General features: G+C 48.2%; 10 protein-coding genes across 10 annotated transcripts; 6 read left to right on the forward strand and 4 right to left on the reverse strand.

The window, feature by feature from the left end:
• Positions 1-879: 879 nt before the first annotated feature.
• JR316_0000505 (uncharacterized protein) lies at positions 880-2356 on the reverse strand (the record flags this gene model as incomplete). The annotated part of the gene is made up of 3 exons (XM_047886319.1): positions 880-1538; positions 1590-1645; positions 1698-2356. 3 exons carry the CDS (start codon positions 2354-2356, stop codon positions 880-882), a joined length of 1374 nt encoding a protein of 457 aa, XP_047754065.1.
• A 279-nt stretch (positions 2357-2635) lies between these two features.
• Positions 2636-3160, reverse strand: JR316_0000506 (uncharacterized protein; the record flags this gene model as incomplete). The annotated part of the gene is made up of 2 exons (XM_047886320.1): positions 2636-2979; positions 3037-3160. The coding sequence occupies 2 exons, from the start codon at positions 3158-3160 to the stop codon at positions 2636-2638; spliced, it is 468 nt and encodes a 155-aa protein (XP_047754066.1).
• Positions 3161-3612: 452 nt separating this feature from the next.
• Positions 3613-4036, forward strand: JR316_0000507 (ATP synthase subunit e, mitochondrial; the record flags this gene model as incomplete). The annotated part of the gene is made up of 3 exons (XM_047886321.1): positions 3613-3633; positions 3697-3871; positions 3966-4036. The coding sequence occupies 3 exons, from the start codon at positions 3613-3615 to the stop codon at positions 4034-4036; spliced, it is 267 nt and encodes an 88-aa protein (XP_047754067.1).
• A 394-nt stretch (positions 4037-4430) lies between these two features.
• JR316_0000508 (Histone acetyltransferase type B subunit 2) lies at positions 4431-6336 on the forward strand (the record flags this gene model as incomplete). Its single annotated transcript, XM_047886322.1, has 9 exons — positions 4431-4486; positions 4629-4721; positions 4775-5173; positions 5225-5299; positions 5357-5435; positions 5490-5557; positions 5610-5730; positions 5783-6008; positions 6062-6336. The coding sequence occupies 9 exons, from the start codon at positions 4431-4433 to the stop codon at positions 6334-6336; spliced, it is 1392 nt and encodes a 463-aa protein (XP_047754068.1).
• Positions 6337-7156: 820 nt separating this feature from the next.
• Positions 7157-8316, forward strand: JR316_0000509 (25S rRNA (uridine-N(3))-methyltransferase; the record flags this gene model as incomplete). Its single annotated transcript, XM_047886323.1, has 2 exons — positions 7157-8022; positions 8076-8316. The coding sequence occupies 2 exons, from the start codon at positions 7157-7159 to the stop codon at positions 8314-8316; spliced, it is 1107 nt and encodes a 368-aa protein (XP_047754069.1).
• Positions 8317-8552: 236 nt separating this feature from the next.
• On the forward strand, positions 8553-9443 carry JR316_0000510 (uncharacterized protein; the record flags this gene model as incomplete). Its single annotated transcript, XM_047886324.1, has 1 exon — positions 8553-9443. One exon carries the CDS (start codon positions 8553-8555, stop codon positions 9441-9443), a length of 891 nt encoding a protein of 296 aa, XP_047754070.1.
• Positions 9444-9751: 308 nt separating this feature from the next.
• Positions 9752-12151, forward strand: JR316_0000511 (Pre-mRNA polyadenylation factor fip1; the record flags this gene model as incomplete). The annotated part of the gene is made up of 10 exons (XM_047886325.1): positions 9752-9837; positions 9898-10002; positions 10198-10378; positions 10433-10479; positions 10533-10591; positions 10644-11104; positions 11164-11526; positions 11592-11772; positions 11830-12025; positions 12097-12151. The coding sequence occupies 10 exons, from the start codon at positions 9752-9754 to the stop codon at positions 12149-12151; spliced, it is 1734 nt and encodes a 577-aa protein (XP_047754071.1).
• A 2032-nt stretch (positions 12152-14183) lies between these two features.
• On the reverse strand, positions 14184-14393 carry JR316_0000512 (uncharacterized protein; the record flags this gene model as incomplete). Its single annotated transcript, XM_047886326.1, has 1 exon — positions 14184-14393. The coding sequence occupies one exon, from the start codon at positions 14391-14393 to the stop codon at positions 14184-14186; it is 210 nt and encodes a 69-aa protein (XP_047754072.1).
• A 581-nt stretch (positions 14394-14974) lies between these two features.
• Positions 14975-16434, reverse strand: JR316_0000513 (NADH-cytochrome b5 reductase 2; the record flags this gene model as incomplete). Its single annotated transcript, XM_047886327.1, has 8 exons — positions 14975-15001; positions 15170-15270; positions 15323-15600; positions 15663-15708; positions 15758-15809; positions 15858-16077; positions 16131-16351; positions 16405-16434. The coding sequence occupies 8 exons, from the start codon at positions 16432-16434 to the stop codon at positions 14975-14977; spliced, it is 975 nt and encodes a 324-aa protein (XP_047754073.1).
• Positions 16435-16797: 363 nt separating this feature from the next.
• Positions 16798-18558, forward strand: JR316_0000514 (MAPK protein hog1; the record flags this gene model as incomplete). The annotated part of the gene is made up of 13 exons (XM_047886328.1): positions 16798-16839; positions 16895-16934; positions 16986-17004; positions 17057-17186; positions 17245-17288; positions 17339-17438; positions 17496-17543; positions 17593-17634; positions 17691-17877; positions 17928-18007; positions 18067-18145; positions 18196-18396; positions 18449-18558. The coding sequence occupies 13 exons, from the start codon at positions 16798-16800 to the stop codon at positions 18556-18558; spliced, it is 1122 nt and encodes a 373-aa protein (XP_047754074.1).
• Between the last annotated feature and the right edge of the window lie 672 nt (positions 18559-19230).

A 19230-nucleotide genomic window follows, 5' to 3' on the forward strand; every position in this document is an offset into this window, starting at 1 on the left:
TTCCAGAGTAAGTTGATGGACGCCAGTTGGTAGAGCTGGGTTAAGACACTGTGCTAGACGCTTCGCGACGATCAATTTCCGAGGAATTTCTTTGAATTGCATATATGATTGGAATGTCTTTACTGCACATCTTAGTTTAATCATTGTTGTGCACGATAAGTTGCTCACCTTTAGAAGTTGCTTAAGAAACTTGATGAAGTCTGCCCACTCTTTGACGTCGTCAAACGAATTGAGGCACCGTTCAACTTGTTGTACATATTTCTTGTATTTGGGATCAGATGCATATGTTTGAAGCGCTATAGCTTAAAACAGAGTGGTGGATTAGTATTGGTTGCAAAGCGATAAGATCTTGTTCTTTACTGCGTTCACTGGTCTTCGCGGACACCCAGCTAGATCCTTGCTTGGGTACTTGGCCGGAACCTTCAACACCAGACACAGACGGAATTATTGTAGACATAGTAGCTCAGTTAACTGATGCGTGTTATGTGCAGGGAAGGATTAGGTGGTGGTAGAGTACATCGACTCAGAACTAGACTGGTCAAGGCTAAGTCACTAAATCACGACTGACGCGACTGTATGCTAACTTGCAACACCGAAGTCACGAGCGTGACACCGTCGCAGTCCCCCGTCCCCGTCTGGCAGTGTCCGCCATTTGGTTCGCAGGAGCTGGCACTGTAAAGGTTTGTATGATACGTAAAAATTCAAAAAATTATATTACACATAATACATGGTATAGTGACAATATCGCAAGCTATTAAGGCAACCCAAGTTAATCTCAATAAATAAAATTAACGAGAAGCTGGGTTTGCCAGACCGGATGTGAGTGAAGGGACGGCGAGTGCTAAGCGATGGAGTATAGAAATAACTGAAGACCGAACACTATGTGTCATGAGCGGGAGCCAAGTCGGAGTCGCCTCCTTCTGAAGAAGGTGCAAGCTGAAGAATGCGCATTTTTGTCGGCGCTCGTACTGTACTAGTAATTGGGATGCTTTGCGGTTCCGGGACGACGGAAGTCGCGCGAGATGCATTGGCAGAGGTTACAGTTGAACCAGATTTAGAAGAAACTTTCAACTTGTTCAAAGCCTTGCCAGGAACTGGGGCAGAGATGGACACTGATGACAGTTTCGGGATAGCGACTGTGTTGGCCTTCTCGTCTCCTCCTATTTTTGCTTGGTTCGTAGCAGCGACATGAGCGGAGTATTCAGACTCTTTGCAACCAACCCAGGAACGAGTAACCCAGTGGCCACCAGCAATGCCACGTATTTCCCGGTTGGCCTCGCGCCAGTGCCTCACCTTCTTGTTACTTCTGTCAAGAGGTATCAGCGGCGCAAAGCCAGTTACTATTTTCTGCGGAGGTTGAACAGGGAAGGGTTTTGTTGGTAAAGGGTATACAGGAATCGGCACGTTTTCAAGGTTCGGTTCCTCAATCAAGGGGGCAGATGCAGCATTGGGAGAGCTTGGAGCAATGTTTTCCGGTTCCGGAGAATTTTGCTCGAACTGAGCGGTGACAGGTGACGAGGCTGCTGTTCCGGCGTAACCTGAGGAACAATGTTCGATTCAAGTCTCAGAAAAATGGAAAAAAGACACACTTTCACTAAGCACCGCCGTGTCTTCGATGAGCAGGGGTGGAATTGCAGATTTTTGCCTGTCGAATAGTATTGAGGTAGACGTAAAAGCAATACATCAAACAAACGCACTTTGCCACTTTGGCCTTTGGCCGCGGGACAGTGGGAGGCTTGCGAGGGGAGGCCTTCTTCTTTGCCTTCGGAACAGAAGACTCGCCGCCGGGATGATTGGTCGGTGAGCTGTTTACGATTTCTATATCCTCGTGAGATTCCGCCAAATTTGCTTTAAAGCAGGACATGGTTGGCGCAAGATTGTGCGCACCCGTTGGTTGAGAACCCTTCTCTTTTACCTTCTTTTCTCCCTCCGTCGTTTTCTTGTCGCTTTTGCGGGCCTTTTTCTTCACAGAAAGCTTGCGTTTTGAAGTGCTTTCCGTCGAACGTCCTGGTTGCGATGAGGGCGACGGCTTGGCCAATTCGTCATCGTCATCATCAATGAGCTCGTCGATGAGTTCCTCGTCTTCTTCTTCTTCGTTGCTCTCTTTCTTTTTCTTAGTGCCACTCCACGGCTCAGTCGACGCAGGAGTAGCAGCGGGTCGTTTCCGGGGATTGATGACCAACTTTTTGGGAGGCTGGGGAGGAGGAGTCTCCTCTTCCCGTAGAGTGGATATTTGGGGAGCTTCCATATCAATATCGTCGTCCATTTCGCTTTCTGAGACTTGTTGGCGGTTGGAAAACGATGTTGTTGTTGGTTCGTAAGTCACCCACGGAGAGGCACGAAAAGATGATGACATGGCCAGTGTTTGCTTATATTTCGGGTTTTGAAATTTGGAGGTTTCACGAAATGCCAGCTGGCAGAGACTATCTATGGTGGAGGTTGAATGTTTGATGAGTTGCTTTGTGAGCAATTTGATATCTAACGAGATTTACATATGCTCGGAATGGTCTCCGTCAGACACACTCTTTTGGGAGCCTCCGGTGCCTCGCCATGGAGATAATACACTTGATTACATACATTCCAACTTTACTTGACTTGGTTTATATATTACACGCTGAGTATGGCATTGCTGAGGTCAGGCCAGCCTTTCTGATACGCCCTCATATCCAGCCCACTTTCCTAAATCATCTTGAATGTCGATCATCTTTGTTTCGTAGAAAATATGGGCGGTTGGTTTGATTGTCTCCCATCCAATGATTTTGCCATTTTCATCACGATCAAATTGACCCCCATAGACGCTCCATTTATTATTCTGGAGATTGTTGCTTGCTATGCAGCATCCGCAATTCTTACAACGCCAGCGTATCTTCCAGGGTTTTGTACTGACGGAATATGATTCGATAGAATTGAGGTGTGGCTCATCATGCGTCCAAGAAAAATTGGTAGAAGAGAAATGGACGCTGAGAATAAAGGCAGAAGCTTGAACAGAGTTGAGTACAGAGAACCATGAAAAGACTCAACAAAGACTCAGCACACCGTTTAACCTTTGGCACAACGTGCAATGACAGTATGCACTGAGTATTGGTCGGCCAGTTACTTGATATCTGGCAGCCCCGCAGAAGCAGCCACCATTGATAATAGAGGAATTGGCATCAGACATACGGAGATGATGATAGTAACTGTGTAAGATTGGTGCGAAGAAAGTTGCTTCGGTTGAAAATGGCGTCCCGTTCCGTCAGCTCGAGAAGGATGATACTACCCCGAGCTGGAGACATCCCTTGGACAGTCGTACCATCGGAAGCCGTATGTTTTTGGTCGGAAGTGCATTTCTGAATAAACAGCTAGAACCTGGAAGATGGACTGACGCGGACTAGGTAGACGAGAGCGGGGTCTGGTTATAGCGCGACTGATTCTTTTACGTAATCAACCACCGAAATTCTCCGCACCATCCACCTCGGTCGCGTACCTAAACTCTTTCCGTTCTCCAAATCAGGTCAGTGTCAATGTTCTTTTATATGTGTGTAGCTGAGTCTATGGAAACATATAGTGTTGAGCGCTGCCTAAAATCAACCTTAAATTCCGTTTAACTGGTTGAATTACCCAGGCATCGTCATGGTCTCGTCAACCGTCAACGTGTGTCCGTCTTCACGTTGCAGCAGCATTCTGTGCTAATTCAACATCCGTTTTGCTTTTTAGGTCGTTCGCTATACCGCCCTTTTTTCGGGAATCGCCTACGGGTGGTATCACCGTCGTTCATTACAAGCCTCGCATGACCAACATAAGCTGGAAGCCGCTGCTCACAGTCGGGAAAAGCTGATTGCAGATGCCAAGGAGGCATGGAAGCGAAGGAATGAAGCCGCTGATAGCAGCTGTGAGTATTTCTTTTTCAATCTCTTGACCTGAACACGTATCACCTTCGGGTTTGCCTCATACTTGGTTCACCATTCTAATCCTTATTTCTCCAGTGATTACCGACCCAGAGGATCCTCGTTTCGATCTAGAAAAGCTGATAGCCAAATGGGAGAAGAGCACATAGATTTATGTTTAGTTTGACAAAACTTCGCAATAGATTTTCCCAACTTCCTGAACTTTCACCGGTGTGCACTCGGGTTACCCAACTGCTCCTTAATTCCTGCTCTACATACTCTGCATACTTATTGTCGGATTATTCGATTTTCTTATTGTGCTTCAACGAGATTTGTGTGCAACATATCTTTCAAAGATGAACTCCAAATGTAAACATAAGTGCATGCATATGACCATGCTTGAAGTTAGTCAACCGTGAGAAATAGCGCGTCGCGTCTGTGTTGCCAATTACACTACCTGACTTGCTTTCAATCCACGCAATTATCTGCACTTGTTTCCAGTGGCTTACATAGCACGGGCTCATAGTTCCCCCCTTTTTGCCATTTTCCTTCGAGTAATTAAACATGAAGACCCAGATGGAGGAAATTGAAGATGATCTTGCCGCAGAGGAGGAAAATAAGTTGATAAATGAAGTACGTGAACGCGTTTTCTTTCTGGTCAAACAATCCACCCACAAAGCTAAATGTTAGGAATACAAAACATGGTGCATTTAAGAGGAATCTTCCAACAATCTTGACGTGAACTAACCTATGCCTGTTTAGGAAGAAGAATGCGCCGTATCTCTACGACCTTGTTATTACACATGCTCTTGACTGGCCCAGCTTGACCTGTCAGTGGTTCCCAGAAAAAGAACAGTAAATAATTTGTTTCCATGTTTCTCATTATCGTCTCATCCTTTTTGCAATAGAAATCCTCAGAAACCATATACCACGCATCGTCTTCTTTTGGGAACACATACATCGGGACAGGCTCAAGATTACCTTCAGATTGCCACTGTCCAGATCCCGAAACGCGACAATCCTGCTACTGGAGCCGACAAATTGGACCGCGCAGATTACGACGACGAACGTGGTGAACTTGGTGGCCACAACCTTCCTCCCTCACCTCGCATTCAAATCATCCAGAAAATCAACCATGATGGGGAGGTCAACCGTGCCAGATATATGCCACAAAATCCTGATCTGATTGCCACAAAATCTGTCACTGGAGAGGTTTTAATCTTTGATCGCACAAAGCATTCAAGTGAGCCTGAGAGGGGAGGAATCTGCAAACCGGATATCAGATTAGTTGGGCAACATCGCGAAGGGTAAGTTGTGCAAAACTTCTGTTTTCACCATGTAAGTTGAATCTGGAGCAGATATGGCCTCGCATGGAATCCTGTTAAGGCTGGGTATGTTTTAGGTGCATCTGAAGATATGACCGTGTGCTGTTGGTGAGCCAAAATATCGGTGTGTTTGGAAGTACGTTAGGCTGACAGATATCTACACAGGGATGTTAATTCATACACTAAGGCTAAATCAACCATCGAGCCAACGATTACTTTCAAAGGTCACACTTCTGTTGTCGGGGTATGTTGCTATAATTCTTTTCTGGAATATGCGCTTTGTTCATGGACATTGCAGGATGTTGATTGGCATGCCACTCATGAGAACATTTTTGCCAGCGTTGGAGATGATAAAATGCTTATGATGTAAGTAAACGCTATTTGAATATGGGCGAACTATACTCAAGCGTATCTATAGTTGGGATACCCGATCACCTTTGGATCCCAAACACAAAGTGCAAGCCCACGACGCCGAAATTTTAGCTGTAGCCTTCAGTCCTGCAACCGAACATCTTCTGGTGACTGGAAGCGCAGACAAGGTTTGTGAAACATTGAATCTTACTCTGCATACAGTCATCAACATCGTTCTAGACTGCTGTACTTCATGATATGCGTTTCCCAAACAAGAAACTACACGTTTTTGAGTCGCACACCGATGAAGTTCTTCACCTTGCCTGGTCGCCCCATAATCCTACCATCTTTGCATCTGCGTCCAGCGACAGACGCATCAACATCTGGGACTTATCCTTGATAGGACAAGAACAGACGCCTGATGACCAAGAAGATGGCCCACCTGAATTACTCTTCATCCATGGAGGTAATGTACGATTGCCGGTCAAGGGGACATATTCTGAAAACAAATGTTTATAGGACACACTGCTCGCCCAACTGATTTCTGCTGGGCACCAGGCGAATCAGAAAATTGGACTGCTGCTAGTGTTTCTGAGGACAATGTAGTCATGGTTTGGCAGCCGACAATGCGAATTTGGGCCGGCGATGCTGTCAAGGTTGACGAAAAAGAACTGGAAAGCGATGCGATGGAGGGTATTGAAGGTCCTAGTACTGACAAGGGAAAAGCAAGTGTCAGTGGTGGAAGCTTGAGAAGCCAGAGTATGAGCGTCAGTGCTACGTCGGCTGACGATTAAACCTTGGAGCACTCGTTATCTGGCATACTTCCCTAGTATTAACGATTCTTGTATTCTATCTTCTTTCTCAAATGTTGTCGTTTCTAATCAACCTGCCTGATGAGAATGCAATGCTAACGTGTTTCGTTGAGAATAAATGAATAATGATAGGTGTGTTGTACAAAATCTGATGGTGGTCAAGTCTCTCCACATTCGCATCCAATTCTCAGCAAAATAATAGTAAAAGCCACACTGTTAACGAGTTACAAGAAGATAATCTTGATCAACTCGAAGACAACTAAACACCAAGGTCAGCCTCAGCTAAGCCATAGACGCGGTGGATGCATACCTCCGCCGATGACTACAAACACAATAACACCCAGTGCCCATAAATTAAGGGGGCTTCGTTTTGCCAGCTTGTCCTGCCGTGACTGGTGTGTGGCCTGTTTCCCTGCGCGAACGTCATTCGCGAATTTGTTGTTTCGCTTCCTCATTTCGAATTCGGTAGGCTATTAGAACAGTTGCAGTTTGAGTCGATAATTTGAAAACGAAAAAAAAATATTGCACACCATTTTGTTAAATTAGTGGTATATTGGAAAGCTGGGTGGTATAGATTGAATGAGCGCGTCTAGGGAACACGGTGGTATTTATACAAAATGTGAACGTGGCAGCGTTGAACTTGGCCACTTCACTGATCAATGGCTCCGGATCTGGTATGCCCGTGACTTGTTCTGTTTGGTTTTGATAGGCGAGGCTGCCCTGATCAACCTGAGAGCCAAAATTAACTCATCTGAGCCACCGCGTCCTGGCATAAAACTCCACAAGTCTTTGCAAAGTAACAATGGGAAAGGCAGGAAAAGGTCTCAAATCAGCGCTACTGTCGCAACAGTCTCGACTAAAGGCCAAACAAAAGTTATCCCACGCCGCTCAAGTTGCTGAGCAAAAGATTTTTCGCATGACCGGGAAACAACCTCGGCGAGACGCTGCGCGGATGGACCCCACAAGAGATACCAAAGGAAAGGGGAAAGCTATTCCACAGACTCTGCGTCCCACAATTCCATTCAATCCCACAGACAAAATACTGCTCATTGGCGAAGGCAATTTTTCGTTTAGCCGTTCATTAATTCTAGACGCTCCAATCCAGTTGCAATCACTTCCCCCGAACAATGTGACAGCGACTGCATACGATTCCGAAGAGGAATGCTTCTCCAAATACCCCGAAGCAGAGGGTATCGTTTCTTTCTTGAGATCCAAAGGCGTGGAGGTCATTTTTGGTGTAGATGGAACACGTTTGGAAAAACATCCCCGGTTGAAAGGACGAAAATGGGACCGCATCGTTTTCAATTTTCCGCATGCTGGCGAGTTGAACTCACTTTTTGTTGTACTTCCGAACTCAACCTCAGAATTTTCAGGAAAGGGAATTGCGGACCAGGATAGAAATATCCTATCAAACCAAATACTCATCCTGGGATTCTTGCGTTCGGCACCCAAAGTGCTACAAGTCGGACCAGTGCCATCTATATACACCCCTAGAAAGAAAAAGCGCGGGGACGACGATGAGGATGAGGAAATGGACCCCATCAAAGACGTTGTGGAAGAAGTTGACGAAATGGGCAATCCCATACAATTTTTCGTTCCTTCTGACAACGTTACTACGCGCGGAACTGTACTTATCACTCTCCGGAATGTAATTCCATATACGCAATGGTCGGTAGTTGTTCAAAGACCATTTTAAATAATCGCTAATTCTTCGACGTTAGGGATGTTCCTCGATTAGCGAAGAATCCGCCACTCGTGCAAAATGGCAGTAATACCAAACCTAATCCAAAGTATACCCTTCTTAGATCGTTCCAGTTTCACCGGAATATCTGGAAAGGCTACGAACATAGAATGACCAAAGGTGAGAGAGCACACGGTAAAGGGACGACTGGGGATGGAGGAGAAGACCGAACTTGGGAATTCTGTATAAAAGATGAACCCGACAAGGACTCGTATCATTAGTGTTGCATAGAAATATTATTGTACTTGGTTTTTTGAAAGTCAATAAATTTCGGCGACACTGACCTTTTGCCATGCCTCTGAGGCAACTTTGTTGAGCTGGTACCAACTTGGCATGTACTTCAGTTGAACTTTGAAGCTTGAAACTTGAAGATGCATCAGTTTTGATCTATTTGGCAAGAGCTTCTGATGACACCCCACACCCACATGTGACCGCACTTTTCTTTCTATACGCCAAAATGCAGACCGTCTGCACTCAACGTCTGGGCATATGTCGATCTCGAGTACCTTCAACGACGCGTAGCTATGCCATACAGGTCAAGGCCCCAAAACCTCTACCAGGAAAAGCTGTACCACGAGTCTTCAAAGACAAGAAAGCCTTCCAGTATAACTGGTACTCAAGGATTCTCAAAGCTAATACGACTTCACCTGTGATCATCCTCCACCATGATGATTTCACCGCAGTGAGGCTAAAGAAACTTCGGGGAGATATTGCAGTCGCCGCTCAGAAGTTCATGCCATCTACGATCTCACCAGGACCTTCATTGCTTCCTGCCACGACATCTGGGCTTCCCGAAGCGACATTAACGGTTGTGCGTACCGGAATATTCGGAGCAGCACTCAGAGATATACCAGACGTCAACATGGCTGCCGTTGAGAAAATGTTAAACAAACAGGCCGGAAAATTCGCCGTCCTCTCTCTTCCATCTCTTCATCCACCACAGCTTAATGCCATTCTCCGCGCTATGGACCGTAGTGTGCCCCCGAAACCACCAAAAACAGAGCAGGAGATCAAACAAGAACTTGATCAGAAGAACGCCGACCCCGAACAGCCAGGCCGGAGGATGAAACGCGTGAGGCAGGTGCGGATACCTGAACTGAAAGTGATGGGGGCTATTATCGAAAACCGGGTGTTCTTGCCAAACGACATCAAGGATGTATCGCAATTACCGGCTCTGGACACTCTCAGAGCACAAATTGTGGGACTGCTCAGCGCTCCTGCTGCCCAACTAGCTGCTGTATTGGGTGAGGCGAGTGGAGGTAGACTTGCGCGGACGTTGGAAGGATTGAAGAAAGGCTTAGAGGATGATTCTACAGAACCACCGTCAGATACTGCTCCTACGTCATAGAGATACTCTTATAATCGTGTTCATTGTGTTATGCAATGCAATTAATTCTGTGCTTTACCTTCTGAGGGCCATCCAAGAGTCTGTAACTTCTGATTAATTTCTGAGGGACAATGTATGGTGATTTAAAAAATTCTTCTCCAAGGGCAATGGACTAAGAACTCAATTCAAACCAAATTATGATTTTGCGTCTATTGTACTGAGCATTGTCTTTCTACGTTTCTCTTCAGATATTGGCTTGAGTTGATTCGCTTTTGCGCACCGCGTCCTTGTACTTACCATAATGGGCAACAGAGTGAGAGTAACAAGAGATGAACTGGACGTCACATGTTATCGTGACACCTCCCTCTGCTCATATCCTCATTAACCTCACTCCAAAACGACCAGACAGAGAAATGTTTGTCTCGTCCATCTAAATACAAAGTGATGTGCTGATACAGTGTACTAAATCTTATAGGGATGAAGATGATGAATTTCTATACGGCGAAAAGTCCCAAACCTATTCCGAACCTGCACCTGGTAAGGCGCTTCCGCTGGGCACATATGTTTCCGTTCAACTGGGGTAGTGGTGGTGGTTGGCAATGCTCGGGTATTGCTTAACTTCTTTCAATACTTCTTTCTTCTTCATGTCGTTCTTTTGTTTTGGAATAACAAGACTTTGAGCTGTTGTGCTTACCAAAACGCGCGTGAACTATTTTAGAGCCCAAATCGTGAGTCTAGTCGTTGTCTGTCGCGCAATATTTTCGTCTTTTAACAGAAATGACGATTTGTTCAGCGTTTCTACGGAGCGAGGACCAGCGCCGAATGGATTTCCTGACTTTCTTGAGAATGATGACCCGGAACCTGAAGTAAATCGCACCCTGCCGACTGGGGAACGGCAAGCAGAGGAGGAGGATGAGGATGAGGATGAAGGAGATCAAGGTGACGACAGCGATGATGTGAGTATGGCTGCATGGTGCGTACGATGTTTTGTACTTATGCGCATTTCATAGGATATCGAAATTATATTGGAGCCTGTCGCTCGGTCCCTCGACTTCCGGTAAGCGTTGGTCTCTTCAGGGCTACAGGACAGATCGCTGAAAAACATGAAAGGAACCAAAACAAATCTTCAACCACACGAACTACTTCGTCAACACCTGCTCCAACGAAAGGTAACAATGTAGCACGTTTTACAAGTGTTCAAAAATGACCGCGATACTTCAGCACCCCAACCGTCATTGACAACAGAATATACACCAATACAACGAGGCGGCCCTCAACCTTCAGCGACCCCTTCCCAAAATCAAGCAGATACAAGTTTCTCGGGAACTACTCTAGCTACACCTACACCTGTGCAAGCACAACCATCCCCAGCCACCCAGCCCCCACAACCTTCAGAACCGCAAAATGCTGCTGTCGATGACGGTGTCGATACATCTACACTTCCCGTAGCACAGGCGCCACCGTCTCACCCTCCCATAGACCCAGACGTCACTGCTGTGTTTGATGGACGCTCTATATTAGAATTGGACCTCGGCGCTTTAGCAGACAAGCCCTGGAGACGCCCTGGCTCTGATATTAGTGATTGGTTCAATTACGGGTTCGACGAGTTGTCCTGGGAGGCTTACTGCTATCGACGCCGTGATTTGGGTGATTTGGCAAACGTGCTGAAAACAAACGTCATTGTGAGCATCTGCTGCTGCTGGGTACGATTCGCGTGTCCTTTCAACTTGTTTTCCTGCAGGGGTTTTCTGCTATGCCAGAAGACCAGCTCATTGCGCTCCCTCCGGATATCCGTACGATGGTTATGACGGGTGCGAATGCGATGATGAACAACGCTGGCGCCAACGCGAACATGATGCCTATGATGGATATGTCAATGATGGGTCCCATGGGCATGGGCATGAATGGGGAGATGGGTATGGGCAACCCAATGATGCAAGGTATGATGTCGGACGGTGGCCAAGCACAGCAGGGCGTTGGTGTCGGTGTATTGCCTACCAACGCCCCGTCGGAGCAAGTCAACGGTGTGAATATGATGCAGGATGGGTTCAATCCAAATGCCCCTGGCATGATGAACATGGGCATGGGTGGCGAATTCATGCAGGTACGTAGTATGTTTTCTAATATTGAATGCTCTATGGGATGACAGTTTATCTGGCTTTTGTCTAGGAACAAAATCAAATGCCACAGCAGATATACCCAGTCATGGAGCAGTCAAATGTCGCGCCGGTGTCGAGTGGACGCGGAACGCCTATCCCCTTCCGTGCTCGTGGCGCACCTGGATTAGGAGGGCGTGCAAGAGGGTTCCCAGGCAGAGGACGTGGACGTGGTGGCCTCTATGGTGGCGACGGTATGTATAGCATTCGAATGATAAACTACGTTTTATTGAATTTGCCTTGTTGTCTAGCGCCCGTTCCTGTTCCTGTACGCCCTGCGTCGCCGCTCCCTCCAGGCGTACCTACTGGACCGCGAAACCAGAACAAATACAAGGACCGCGACGGAAATGCGCCTGCTGTCGACGGGTTGGACTATGGAGGGGGCAAGGAAGGCGGCATGAGTCGGAGGACTCCAAGCGGAGAGCCCGAAGAGCGGATATCCAGCCGGTATGGATGGTTTTTTGCAAGTAATTAGTTTTCGCGCATTTGTCTGACTTTTGTTTGTTTTTGAAAAGCAGGAAACGGAGGAGTTCACCTGGCCTCGACGACATTCGGAGTTCGAAGCGTCGCTGAGAGCCATTACTTTTGAATTGTCTATTTCTATTCGATTCCTTGTACCTATATATGTGCAAAATACACTACCACCTTAATGCATGCACATCGCCAGTTCAAAAGTGGCTCAAAGAGCCATCTCATTTTTACGTTTTACAGAGTAAGAAAATCCCTCGTTATCACAAGAAAAGAGATGATCCCAATAATACTGATAGCATGAAGAGTTACGAGATAATAAATAATTAAATTAGTAGTAAGTAGTGGAAGCAGGGGATGGATGGTGTTGAGCGTAGTGTTTGTATTTGACCATCTCTGGTCAGCCTTTAGCAGCGACCCTGTTGCCGCCTGCCCGTCGCTTTCCACCTCGCACAGGCTTCTTGACTGTTTTCCTGCTCTTGCAGCTATCACAAAACCATCGACCTTCGGGGGGTACCGTAAGGCCGATACAAGCGAGATGGAACTATAAATGGATTAACATCAGCGATCAACATACGGACCAGGGAGCGCGACATAGATAGAGGACTACTGACCCATTCTTTCTCACACCCTTTCGCATCGCAGGCGATCATCTCGCCGTAGCTGACCCTATCGCAGAAGCAATACGTCTTGTTATCGTCCGCTTCTCCATCGACGTCGCCGGCGTCTGTCCGGTCGCCATTACTGTTCCCGAGGACGGCCACACTGGCTGCATTCGAGTGGATGGATGCGCTCCGGGCCACAGGCATACCGGGACCCTCTAGCTGCTGTGCGCTCGGGATGTTCCAATCCTGCACACCAGGAATATGGGGAATACCATGCGCATCGTATCCGTTGCCCATATGTCCCGCGCCGTTCCCATTCTGGTACGGTACGGCGAGGGAAGGGTGGGATGCGGAGGGCGGTATGCTGTAGGCGTCGGCTGCAGCGCCGCCGCGCCGTGAACTGTTGGTGGAGGGATCATGGGGTGCTGGATAGACCTCGTTAGCAAGCGGAGTTGGATTCCTATTGTGGTTCCCGGCCCCAGCACGAGCCCGTTTGTTGTTGGCAGCACCGGTGCCTGTGCGGGAGCTGGCGCCGTTGCGGGAGTTGGAGTGGGCAATCTGGGGAGCGGGGTGGTTGGTGACAGAGACAAGGGAGTCGGAGGGGGAGATGGCGCGTTCGTTCCTGTAAGGTAGCATAATTAGAAACAAGCAACAACACGGGGAAAACGGGTGCACGGACTTTTTGGCTCTGGCATTGTTCCTCGAGCGGGAAGCGTTGTCTGCATGTGCAGCCTTTTTTGGGGTGCGTGAGGGGCCAACGTCGACGTCGTCGTCCCGGTTGACCTTTCGTCGCTTCGCGGGGCTAGGATCGGGGTTGGTCATGATAGAGCCCAGGACACCTCTCCTGCGCCTGCCGGTCTCTGTAGTGGCTGTGGGCATATACGAACGCTCAGAGACGTGCGGGTAGACGGTTGCCCTGTCCATGACGGAGGCGTCGAACGCGGGGATGTGCTCTGCGAGCTGTCTGAGATGGGTGGAGTGGCCTTTGAGATTGTCAGCAGCCTGGCAGGCGACGCGAATCTTGTCCTCGCCGCCGAGCTTGAGACGCTGAGCCTCCTCTGCGATCTCTGTGAGGAGCCAGAGACGGTCCTGCTTGGAAGCCTTTCCGTCCTCGATGAGGGCGGTGAGGTTCTGGATCTTTGCTGTTATGGAGAGAACGGAGGAAGAGAGGACGGCATCGAGCTCGCGGAGGTCGGCAAAGTTGCGGGAGAGGTCAATGGGGAGGGCATCGAGGGTGTGTGTGTACTCTGCGAGGAGGTCGAGAGTGTAGGGAGTGTCGAGGAGGGAGTCGGAAGGCATGGACGGAGCAGACTTTGCAGGCGGGGGCATAATGATACACAGTCAAGAGAGAAAAGGCTGATCACATGTCCTTTCACGCTCAAAATAGGTCTTTGAAATTTCGCCCCTCAATCTGGGCATTGCTATTTAGGTATTGTACATGTGCCAATGATTGTAGTCTATGCTATTCGTATAATGCAATAAGGATATAAAAGAGTGTCGTCGTGGTGGGGGGTATGGAATGACATGACATGTTACAGCGAAAAGAGCCGCTTCAGCGATGGTTTTCCTTCCTGGCTTGCCGATGTTTTGCTCCCGCGCAGCGAGGCGAACAGCGAGTACATGTTGTGCATGTCGCGCGGGTTCTGGCCCTGCACGCCGATAAGGGTATTGGGCGATGTTGATCCCGTAGGGAAGAAGCCCGACGTGGGTGAGGGCGGTGGGGAAAGGTAGGAGGAGGGCATGGCGGTGGTGGGTATAATAAGAGCCGGTGGGTATGTGGTGTTAATTGGCGCGACGCGACGCGGTGTAATTCTAGACAACAGTCAAGTCGTCAGGCAGTCAGGGACACGGCTGGACTTGCGGTGTCGTGGATGGGCGTCTATGTTTGACGCGCAGTTGTTGGCGATGGTGTTTATTCTCTCCTTTGGTCGAACAGTGAGAGGCGCCTGTATCAGATCAATGATGCGGCTGGGATGTCGACTCTCCATTGTTCGCCCAGTTTATATCCAACCTCCACCAACTCCTCCAGAACAAGGTAATGTCTTGTTATGGCTTTCCCCTTGTCCCATTCTGGAAAGAAGCCCTCAATGTTCCCATCACCTGTCACTATACTTGCCTAGTTCGGCACAAGGCTCTCTCTCATTTATATTCAACACGAGGCACTCAGCGCTCTTGTTCGTCCACAAGGTCGTTAGCACTCTGGCGTATACAAACGAACGCTTCTCTTGCAGCACAAGATAGACACCTCGCAAGCACTCGCGATGGCGACAAGCACAAGGGATTGGCTACAACAATTCGAAAGGCTGGACCCAATGTCATTAGATCATTCGGCAAGTAGCTGATACACACTCTATAGAATCAAGTAGGGTAGATCAGCATATAATCAATCTTAATCCACTAATGCCCAATAGGCAAACAGTCTACTCTTATCGATCCATGTAAATCAGAACTTGAAGACCTGATTGCGTAGTAGATCATCAGCACTTGTAAATAAGAGCGCTGCCCTGCTTAATCTTACCTGGTCTTCCGAGTATCCGAGCTCCTTGAGGATTCCACCGAGCTCACCCTGCTTCATGCCAGCTTTCTTTCCAGCAATCGACGCTACCTGTCCAGGAGGTCCTACAGGGACGATATCAGGTTGGACTAGATGTCAAAAGCCAGACAAACTCACCACAGACGAAAACCTTGACTTTATCCTTGAGGTCAGCTGGACCGACGTGCTGCTTAATGACGTCAGCGTTAATGTAGCCGACAGGGCCTTTCCATCCTTCCGTTGGTGTATCGACGAGGTATACGGCGTCAAAGGTATCGGGGTATTTCTTCTTCAAGGCATCAAATTCTTTGCGAAGGAGAATGTCCTTTTCTGTGAGGTTGGAATAGATGAGCTTGAACTTTGTCTTGTTGTTCTTGTCCGAGAGAGCATGGGTGACGAGTTGGTAGAGAGGAGTGCTGCGGATTATATGAATAGGATAAGTTGCATGGCATGAGGAAACTCTTCTAGACCAACGTACATTCCACTGCCTCCACCGATCAGAGCGACTTGATCAAATTCGTTTGCTAAGAAGAGAATGAATAGGTGAAAAAAGCAAAAGTGTGATTGACAAACCCTTGTAGGGGAACTTGAGGATAGGACCCTTGATAGCAAGAGTGTCTCCTTCCTAAAACTCCATGAGCGAAAGCAGGGATGGTGCAGGCACGATACTAACCTTGAGGTCAAAGATGTGCCTGGACATGTTTCCATTTTCGTAGCGCTTGACGAGAAGGGTAAGCTCGCCTGGGGCATCCGGAGCAGACACGGGGGTGTATGGGCGAATAACAGGCTTTCCCTTTGCGTCATTAAGAGCATCTGGGGCAGATGCCTTTACGACGAGACACGATGCTACTGGAATAAGCGAGGCCTCATCGTTGGGGAGCTCGAACACGAATCTGCAAGGAAGAGTTAGCGGGAAGAGCCGGAATAAAAAGAGAAAGACGGCTACTTTGACGAGTTGTGGTTGTATGGAATGACCTTTTTGAGCTTAAAGTCTTGGAAGTTCTGAGGGTCGAGGGGGCTTTTCTCCTGCTTGGGCTTGACGGGGGCAGTTTGGGAGCTGTCAAGGTACCAATAAGCAGCGCCGGCGGCGAGGCCAGCAGTGAGGAGGACAGCGGGGAGATTGCTCCTTGAAGGGGGAGGGGCGGTGGCATAGGCACGACGGCCAAGCTAAGGGAGGGAATGAGAGACAGATTAGAGGGGAAGAGAAGCGAATGACGTACATTGGCAAGAGATGTTCTTAAAAATGACATGGTCAGCGGGAGGACAGGCGAAGCAGTGCCAGATCCCTCTTTTGGCCCACTCTCCCACGCTCTCCCCCTACGTCATAGCAGGGCCCTCGCTCTCCCCCTCTGAAAATGCCTCGAAAATGCGCCAGATATTCACCACTCAGGCTATGGGCGTGCAAAAAAGTTCATTGTATGGAGGTGGTGACAGCGGGGGTATGTACGTGTGCTGGGGAGGATTGGGGCAATGGTCGAGCTGTTGGGAAGGAAATGAGATTGTGCAGTGTCCGGCGGGACTGAATTTGTCACAGGCCACTACATTGGTTCAAAAAGCGAAGAGGAAGTGCTCAGCGGGCTGTCCCCTCTTCCATCTCCACCCACTCCACCTACATGTCCTTTGTAAAGCTTAGTATCTTTGGCACTTCCTTCGAGGTACGCTTACCCCCCAATCTCTCTCCCATCGCCCTCCTCATCTCCTCCCGTCTAGGTCACCACCCGCTATGTCGACCTACAGCCAGTCGGCATGGGTCTGTCTGCTCTGTCTGTTTCTCTGCGTGTTCGCTGACTTTTCTCTACAGGCGCTTTTGGTCTTGTCTGGTGTGTTTTAGTTGTATCTTTGTCTCCCTTCATCCACTAATCTCCTCCCCAGCTCCGCCAAAGACCAGCTCACAGGCGCATCCGTCGCCATAAAGAAGATCATGAAGCCCTTTAGCACCCCCGTCCTCAGCAAGCGCACATATCGCGAGCTCAAGCTTCTCAAGCATATTCAGCACGAAAATGTCCGTTTCACCCGTCCACTGCATATACTCATCCATGAATGCTCACACTTTGTCCTAGATCATCAGCCTCAGCGATGTCTTTATCTCCCCGCTCGAAGATCTGTCAGTCAAGCCCCAGATTTCACTCAGCGTTCATCTCATTTCTCCTCTAGATACTTTGTAACAGAGCTCTTGGGTACCGATCTCCACCGTCTACTCACATCCCGGCCACTCGAAAAGCAGTTTATTCAGTATTTCTTGTACCAGATTCTGGTGTGCATCTCTTCCGTTACCCGTCCCAGTCTTACGCTAAGGTCTTTCGCTTTCTAGCGCGGTCTCAAATATGTTCACTCGGCTGGCGTCGTACACCGCGATCTCGTACGCTCCACTGATTATCGATAACCGAACAAAGCTGACGTGCCCACAGAAACCAAGCAACATTCTTGTCAACGAGAACTGTGATCTAAAGGTCTACTCTCTTCACTCTTCTGTCACACTCACTTTCTCACCTAAACCTTTTCGTAGATCTGCGATTTCGGTTTGGCTCGCATCCAAGACCCTCAGATGACTGGCTATGTCTCGACAAGATACTATCGCGCCCCTGAAATCATGCTCACTTGGCAGAAATATGACGTTGCCGTCGACATTTGGAGTACAGGATGCATCTTCGCCGAAATGTTGGAGGGCAAACCGTTGTTCCCAGGAAAAGACCGTACGTCATCGGTCAAATTTTGCTGCGTTTCTAGGCTCACCCACGATTAGACGTCAACCAATTTTCGATCATCACAGAGCTGCTGGGCACACCTCCCGATGATGTCATTGAGAGCATCGCAAGCGAAAATGTAAATCAATCCATTCCATCAGATAACTACGGCCCGGGCTAATTTTCCTATGCCGTCAGACTCTTCGTTTCGTCCAGAGTCTACCAAAACGCGAGCGCATCCCCTTTAATCAAAAGCTTCGCACCAATGATCCAGACGGTAGGTTAATTGCTCTCACTACCCCTCCTATCATTTACCTTTTGCTCTAGCTATCGATCTGCTCGAGAAGATGCTGGTCTTTGATCCCAGAAAACGGATAGATGCAACCCAATCACTCGCCCATGAATACGTTGCGCCGTACCATGATCCGACAGATGAGCCAGTCGCCGGTGAAAAGTTTGATTGGAGTTTCAACGATGCCGATCTACCAGTTGATACCTGGAAAGTCATGATGTACAGTGAAATCCTTGGTATGTTCCTCAGTTGGTATACAGTCTCAAAGCTAATCTTGCCTCGTTGTAGATTTCCACCAAGTTGGAGATGGGACTTCCATTACCCCTGGAATCCCAGAGGGTGCACTTGCAGGACCAGAAAATAACCATACCTCAAACGGCGTACCTCTGACGGAGTAAAGTGTGATACCTTGTCCTTTTGATATCTTCATTCTGTGTAATATGTTGGCTTTGCTTCTTTCTTCATCCTGGACCAAGTTTCCCAATTCCTCTTGTTTAGAATATATGTATCGTTTATGTTCTTTCCTTCACTCATACCACTTATCCCTCCGGTCTGCTACGCCGCCACCCATTCAAGGCAGAGTCCCAAGTCCCCAACTGTACCAAATGAAACCATACCTCGCCTCACGTCGCATTAACGACACTGTATCACACTACTCATCTCCCTCCGGCCACATTCTCCCATTATTTAAAAGCTTTACCCCCCACTTTTCATTCGCAAATGATATCCGGACTTTACATGACCATTCCTTTTCTGTCGTGCAGAGGATGTAGTGTTTTTTTGTTGCATAGTAATGTGTGTTTGGGGCTTGCGATTTGATCCCAATATACACGAAATGGGTGGAAGATAATCCATGACCTTTCCAGGTGTGCTAGTTTACTCCTTGGTGAACGGTTCGCATAGTAATTTATATGATAATATCAAGAGTAATCGTTGATGCATACGTTATGGAGAGGCTATCGAGGCGGACAAACCAGACGCAATTGGCAATAGCGACATGTTTATTTTTGGCACGCGCCTCATTCCGCCTCAATTAACAGTAGTGAGCGCGTCGATCTAGTTCCCACGAC

Source organism: Psilocybe cubensis, chromosome 1 (genome assembly GCF_017499595.1).
Source record: "Psilocybe cubensis strain MGC-MH-2018 chromosome 1, whole genome shotgun sequence".
Classification (NCBI taxonomy): domain Eukaryota; kingdom Fungi; phylum Basidiomycota; class Agaricomycetes; order Agaricales; family Agrocybaceae; genus Psilocybe; species Psilocybe cubensis.